Below are 7,870 nucleotides of genomic sequence, written 5' to 3'. Positions count from 1 at the left end.
TTTTTAAAACAAATTGTGATATTGTAACTCACATTGTGGCTGAGTTAGTCTCAGGCGTAGATGGCAAGGTTTCCCCTCCCCCAGAAACGAGTTTTTCCGTCCAGCAAAACAGGCAAATCGAACAGACGACGTGCAATTTGCAGACAAAAACACGAATATATGTAAGAAATTATTGAGCGACTCTAATACAATACGGTGTTTTTTTTTTTTTTTTTTTTTTTTTGCTTCTGTTAGAACATGCAGCAGCCTGGAAAGCAAGGTGTCTGGAGATTTCAGGTGCTGCTGTGAGTCATCATTCAACAAGTAAATACATAGGCTGTGTTAGAATAACTAAAAGAAAGAACAGATGCATGTATACTTGCATTACACTAATGTTAGGAGAAATGTAAATAAATTTGATGAATTTGAAATACTAATTAAGTCATCAAATGCAGACGCAGGAACAGCGGAAACATAGTGTCACTCAGACATGAGTGATGCTAAATTTGAATATGGGAAGTACAATGTACACTGACCTACCATAAATATCCAGATACCCCGACATGGATGGGGAAACAGGTTCAAAAGTTCAACAGAATTAATCACCTCAAAAAACAGTAGACGCCGATTAACATGGTGTAAGGAACGAGAATCCTGGACTGCAGGACAGTGTATACAGGGAGGTTAGAGGAGAGATGGAAGGGTTATACTAGTGGAAAATAGTCCTACGGACAGGCAAGTCGAGGTTCGCACTCTACCAGTCTGATGGCCGTTCCTGGGTGTGGCGAATGCCAGGGGAACAGTTCCTTTCTGATTGTATCCTCCCAACAATGAAGTTTGGTGGAGGCAGTGTCATGGTGTGACTTGGGCCCATTAGTCGTTACAGACAAAACCATGAATGCTGTGCAATACAAGTACATCTTGGATAATTATGCACTTCCAACATTATGGCACGGCACTACTTCGGAGAAGGCTCGTACCTGTATCAGCAAGACAACGTGTCGTGCCATACTGCTTGGGTCATAACAGTATGGTTTGAGGCCATGGATGTGGAAAAGTTGGATTGGCCAGCCTAGAGTGCTGATCTGAACATTGTCGAGCATCTTTGAGATGTATTGGATTGTCGGGTACGTGCGCGTCGAGATCGCCCAAAGAACAAGGCCAAAATGGTGGCGGCGTTAAAGGCCGAGTGGAGAAACATATCTCCTGACATTTATAAAAAGCTGGTTGACAGTATGCCGCGAAGATTGAGAGCCGTCATAAAAGCAAAAGGCTTCAGCACAAAAAATTAAAAGACACAATAAAAGCTCTTTTTTTTTTTTTTAAAGGCAGGTGTCCGGATATTAATGGTAGGGCAGTGTATACAGGGAGGTTAGAGGAGAGATGGAAGGGTTATACTCTTAGTTAGGAAGCATATTAAATCTAAGAGAGTGCATCCAGTTAACATTGGGCGGAGGGTTTTAACTTTCCAGATGTTGATTGGAATTTCAGGGTTGGTTATTCACACACTAGTAAGACTTTTGTGGATTTATTGGATGACCATTTTCGAGAGCCATCCAATAAACCCACAGACCTGTTAGCCTAACATCGTTAACCAGTGAGTCCATTATTTTCATGAGAAATAATGGACTCACTGGTTAAACAAGAAATATAAGACCGTTTAGACAGGGATGCAATTATACTGCAGTTATAGCATAGTTAAGGGGCGATCTTATCCGACCAATCTTATTGGATATTACGACGCAGTAACAAAGCAAATGGATGCAAAAAATAATTTTGATATATACTTGAATTTTAGGAAGGCTTTCGATACTGTTGTACATAAAAGACTGCAGTGCCAACTGGAGCAATGAAGCATCAATGGTAAGTTACTGCAATGGATAAAGGGATGGTTGAGTGAGAAAAGTCAGAGAGTGGTTATCAATGGGCACCACTGCTCTTCTTGCACTAGTGTTTTTATTGGAGTCCATGAGAGTTCAGTGCTGGGCTCGTTGTTTTCAATATTTATTAATGACATTGATGAAGGTATATCAAGTTTAATGTCTAAGTTAGTAGTCGTAAATGTGTGTTCCTGCACAAAGATCTATAAAAATCAGCCCGATGAGCTGATAAATGGTTGCAGTTAACGTTGACAAAGCAAGATACCGCACTGCATATGGGTATCAATGATTCCAGATTAACGTACCGACTGTGTGGTACTGCAGTAATAGGATAGAGGGAAACGAAAAAAGCCTATAGGCAATTGTGCAATCAGATGTGAAGTTCTCTGAGCAATGCACAGTTGGTTGAGGTGTTTAAGGCTTTGAATACATTGAGTGAGGTCAATATTATTATGATTATTATTATTAGCCATATGATACAAGGAAGCTTGAGGCTTATGCTGTACCGGGCGAGAGAGAGAGAGAGAGGAAATCACCAAGAAAGAGAAGAATGATGTTTTCAGCTCAGGACCCTGGGAGAGCCAAGCCCATGCTCACCAGATGTGAGCCCCTGGGGAAAATAGTATGGTATTCTCCTTCTTTCTCAGACGGCACACATGAGGGGGCATAAATTCAAATTGAAAGGATGGCTGTAGCAAAAAATGTGCACAAGTTTTCCTTCACCAGTGGATGTTTGATTATTGAAACAAACCTGGGAGTGAGTAGTTTGAATAAATTCAAGGAAGAAGTAGACATATTCTTGGAGGGGATGGGTGAAGTGGTTAGTTTTTTTTTTTTTTTGCTTAATCTACGATAAAAGAAAGCAAGCAGTATAAGCTTGCTTTCCTTTATTATTTGCCACTACTAATACCAACAGTAGTGTTAAAAGCCATGAAGATGCAGAATATCATGCATTTCTCACAGTGTGCGGGACAGTAATTATGACCACTGTTACTGCATTGGATGTTTGCAGGACCGTGTACCTGGGAAAAACAAGTACTTCCGGAAGGGATTAGTATTCCTGTGATTTCTAAACAAAGTACATAAATAGTAAATAGAAATAATAAAATATTTCATATCATTACAGAAACATGAGAAATCTACAATATCGGTAAACTTCATCTCGCACAGGTTTGTTCAAATATACCACTTGTAAGGTCAGCAAAAGCTACAGGAGTGACAGTTGACGCAAGGCATTACAGTATAGCTTGATGTGTCACAAATGGTTACCAGCAGTTTGTGAACACCTTGCCAATACTTTGTCACTTTCTCTCCATCCCCTGTTGTCGCAATCGATGCTTCAACGTAACCCAGCTACTTAGTTGTTTTTCATCAGCAACATAAGGATATACACCGATGAGCCAAAAAATTATAACCACCTACCTAATATGAATTTGGTCCTCCTCATGCAGCCAAAACAGCTTGTACCCGGCGAGGCATGGAGGCTACAAGATTTCTGAATGTCTTGTGGTATCTGGTACCAACACATAACCAGCAGATTCTTAACTCCTGTAAGGTCTGTGGTTGAGACGCCGCAGATCAGAGTTGCTGTTCCAACACAAACCACAGATGCTTGGTGGGATTAATATTTGTGGAATTTGGAGGCCAGGGCAATACCTGGAAGTCTTCATGTTCCGCAAATCAGTCTCGAACAATCCGGATGGTATGGAATGGCGCATTATCTTGCAGGAAGATGGCACCACCAGAGGGGAAGACCGCTGCCATGAAAGGGTGTACCTGGACACCAATGATGTTTAGGTAGGTGGTAGACGTCAGAGTGCCCGGCACATGGTGGTGGTTGTTATTATTATTTGGTTTTTAGGAACATTAGCAACTAAGGCCATATTGATCCGGGAATATGCAGTGGTCATTCCCTGACCTTTCTGCATCCTCTGTATTTGGTGGTGATGGGCTCGAACCCCTGTCTAAATCAAGAAGCGTGCTGTGCACTGCTGCTCCTTCCCACCTGCCTACAGAAGCGCCCTGCCACATGGATGACTGGACCCAGGGTATCCCACCAGAACATCGCCCAAAGCATGACACTGCCACCAGCAGCTTGTTTTTGTCCCACGGTGCATCCAGGTGGCATCATTTCCCCAGGTAAACGATGCGCATGTACCCGGCCGCCCACATGGTGCAACAGGAAACATGATTCATCAGAACAGACGACCTTCTTCTAATCACTCAAGGTCCAGCTTCGATGCTTGCATGCCCATTTCAGGCACTGTTGCAGGTGAACCATGGTTGGTATGATCACTCTGAGCGCTTGCGGCTATGCAGCTCCATTTTCAGCAAGGTTCGATGTACTGTGTTGTGACACATTACTCCCATCACCAGTATTCCAATTACTGGCGAGTTGCACCAGTCTCCTTTCTGTTTCCATGTGCCATCCATCGGCAGAGCCTTCACTCACCTCGATGAGCCGTGGTTGTTCAACACCTCACCAGTGATTCATGGGTTTCCCCTCCTCAGACCAATTTCGGTAGGTACTAACCACAGCTGACTGTGAGCATCCTACCAGCTGTGCCGTTTCAGATATGCTCTGACCCAGTTGTCTGGCCATTACAATTTGGTCTTTGTCAAACTTGCTTAAGTCTGCTGCCTTTCCCATCTGAACAAGAGTAAAACTGATTAACAGAGCTCAGTATCAGGTGTTTTTTATACCATGTCCCAACCCGTGCTGTGGTTTACCTGCAGTGGCTTTGATTTGCATAATGACTTGCTGGTCATAATGTTTTGGCTCATCGGTATATATCTTCACTTCAATCATCCAAAGTCATTTGCGTGTGCGTGAGTGTAAGTGCTGAAGTGACTAAGGCTAACAGGCATTGATATAACATCTCGTGTATTTCATTGTCAATTTGCTTGTTTAATCGTAGAAAAACCTGAGTTTTCGGAAGAATAAATCATACAACCTTCACATGAGACTGACTAATTCAGCCACATTGAGCAAAAAGCCCATCAAAATTCCTTGCACCAATGATGCAATTCGAACTGGAGCTTTTGCAATCCAAAGTAGAAGGCTGAAAAATGGGTGTAGAGAAGTGATTATACTCACTGTACTATCTGCAAGTTGCACAGTGATATCATCACCCTCCTCCCCACACTGGGTGGAAAAGGCCTGGGTTCGAATCCAGTCAATGATCCGAGGAACTTTAATGGGCTTTTTTCACTCTGTGGCTGAGCTAGTCGGTCTCAGGCATAGATAGTGAGGTTCCCCCCCACCAGAAACTGGGGTTTTTGTCCAGCCAAACAGGCAAATCGACCAGAGAACACATGGGTAGATGTAATCGATTATGGATAACCCTAATAAATAATGTTTTTGTTTGTACTATCCTTGAGAGTGAAATCCTTTGAACACCATAATTGGCTTACTAGAAATGGCAGTGCGTGCTCTTCACTGGTGAGGAGGGGGGGAGCACTTGCCACCACTGGATTTTTTTCAATTTTAATATAATTCAAATTGTAATTATTTTCTCACTTTTTTTTCAAATAAAAAAAGTTATTCATTTCATTTCAGAATTGGAACAAATTTTTTATTTAAAATTTCATAAAAATAGTGACTTTTAAAACTTTTGCACATAGCACTGCTTAGTGGCCCTGCTCAGCCATTTCCATACATTTTTCGTTTTTTTTGACAGTGCCATTATATTTTGCAATAATTAAACTATCTGAAAAGATCTCAAAAATCAGAATTCCCTTCAGTTTATGGCAGAAAATTTTGAGTTTTTTTGTGTTGTATTAGCAGTAGTAGAATCATGTTATAACAGATGAACATTTCAGTCAGTTTTTATTTATCAGATAAATAGGTGATTTACAATCCCATATTTTAGCTATTTATCTCTAATCTTAGTAATTATAGTAAATTTCCCAGCATAAAGACAGGAAGGACAAGTGATTATATTTTGTGAAATATTTGCTTAAAAGATATTTTGTAGCTTGCTAATATATTTAAAAACTGACCATGTTTTGATGTGGGAGTTGTACAAATCTACAAATCTTCCAAAATTAATGTTTATTAAAGTATATATATTTTGTACAGTTCATTCACATTTGCATTTCATAATGACATAACGGCATCTGATAAAAAACTGTAAAATATTTATGTTACATAAAAAGCTTAAATTATTATTAATAAAAACTTGTGTACATATTAAATACAAATATCGTAGAAACTGAGAATTCATATCATGAAGTTTTATTTACAATAAATATTTTTAAAAAATATGGAAATTTAAAATTAATTTTTAAAAAAATCAGTATACCACAAATACTGATGTTTTACAAATATTTCCTAACAGTCCGTATAATGATTTTGAGGGATCTTCTTTTCTAAATCTACATTATGCAGTCTCCAACAATTCTGCAAGGCTCTGCCAGAAAGAGAGAAAAATAAAATACAAGTTGGCATTATTTGTGATTCACTTTATAAATTCTTGTAAAAAATTTTAACCATTAATATAATGCCATGCCTAATTTAATACACTGATGTTATTCTTCAAATGTCCCAGTATATTGTGTTTATTATTTATATCAGTGTTTCTCAACATTTTTAATAACTGCCTTACCTAAATTTCAAGAAATTTTAAAGTGACCCACCTATAAATCATTTATTCATATACTTGGGTTTTTTTTTTTTAGGAGCATTAGCAACTAAGGCCATATTGCTCCGGGATATGCGGTGGTCATTCCCTGACCTTTCCGCATTCTCCGTATTTGGTGGTGACGGGCTCGAACCCCGGTCTAATCAAGAAGCGTGTGCTATGCACTGCAGCTCCTTCCCACCTGGCTACGGAGGCGCCTATTCATATACATACAGACACAGTACGCTGAGTGATGACTGAATTATGACCATCCCTTTGAAAACTGAATGCGACCCATTGACCACGTGAGGTATGACAGTGCGGAGTTAACTGACCTACGTAGCATAGATAAGTTGTCATTGGTTCAGTAGGTAGTAAATTTCCAAGCATGATGGGTAAAAGGAAGGATTTATCAGACTTTGATAAAGGACAGATTGTGGGTGCTCAACGAGCTGGTGCCTCAATTCCCAAATGGCTGAACTGGTGGGTGTTCAGGAGCTGCCGTAGTTAAAGTGTACCAGGACTGGCATCAAAATGGTCAAACAACGACCTGACAGCAAAACTGAAAAGTCAGTGAATAGTTGATGTAAGAGGTGAGCGCCGGGTCCGACAACTCGTACAGGGGAACAGGCACAGCACTATTGAAGATTTGACTACCCAATATAACATGGGCCAACCTGGAAAAATATCTGGCATGACCGTGGGGCACATGCTCGCACATATGGACTATACCAGCAGATGATCCCTACGGCATCCTATCCTAACCAAGGTTCATTGGTGTAAAAGACTTGGCTGGTGCAAAGAGCATGTTGTTATTTGGTTTTTTAGGAGCATTAGCAACTAAGGCCATATTGCTCCGGGGATATGCGGTGGTCATTCCCTGACCTTTCTGCATCCTCCATATTTGGTGGTCACGGGCTCAAACCCCAGTCTAATCAAGAAGCGTGTGCTATGCACTGCTGCTCCTGCCCACCTGGCTACAGAGGCGCCTCAAAGAGCATGCAAGTTGGATATTAGAAGACTGGAAGTTGTGCTGTCGGATGAGTTGCGTTATTTACTCCATACCTTGGATGGTCGTGTATAGATTTGGCATTGACAACACGAGGCTCTTCATTCATCATGCATGGTATCAAAAGTGCAGGCTGGTGGCGGCAGTTGTATGGTGTGGGGCATGTTTCAATGGCAGGAACTTGGACCTCTGGTTCATGTGGAACAACGTATCAGTGGTCTTCGCTATCATCAACTGCTTGCTGACAGTGTACATCCTGCTATGTTACACTTTTTTCTAAATGGTGATGGTGTCTTCCAAGATGACAACGCACTGAGCCATCAGTCACTTGTTGTGAAGGAATGGTTTGAGGAACAGAGTTCTGACTTCCAGCATATCGA

At 40.9% G+C, this 7,870-nt stretch overlaps 1 protein-coding gene across 1 annotated transcript in view; it reads right to left on the bottom strand.

Annotated features, from left to right (window-relative positions):
• Positions 1-6,209: 6,209 nt before the first annotated feature.
• Positions 6,210-7,870, bottom strand: part of LOC150081371 (uncharacterized) — a 101,026-nt gene continuing 99,365 nt past the window's right edge. Inside the window, exon 23 of the mRNA XM_090380186.1 lies at positions 6,210-6,271. Coding sequence (XP_090236312.1) covers positions 6,242-6,271 — 30 coding nt within the window. The 3' untranslated portion in view covers positions 6,210-6,241. The remainder of the gene's footprint in view (positions 6,272-7,870) is intronic.

Source organism: Mastigoproctus giganteus, chromosome 8, assembly GCF_048544385.1.
Source record: "Mastigoproctus giganteus isolate SK-2022 chromosome 8, ASM4854438v1, whole genome shotgun sequence".
Taxonomy (NCBI): domain Eukaryota; kingdom Metazoa; phylum Arthropoda; class Arachnida; order Uropygi; family Thelyphonidae; genus Mastigoproctus; species Mastigoproctus giganteus.
Note: the sequence above shows the minus strand (reverse complement) of the source record. Positions and strands in the feature narration are given on the sequence as shown.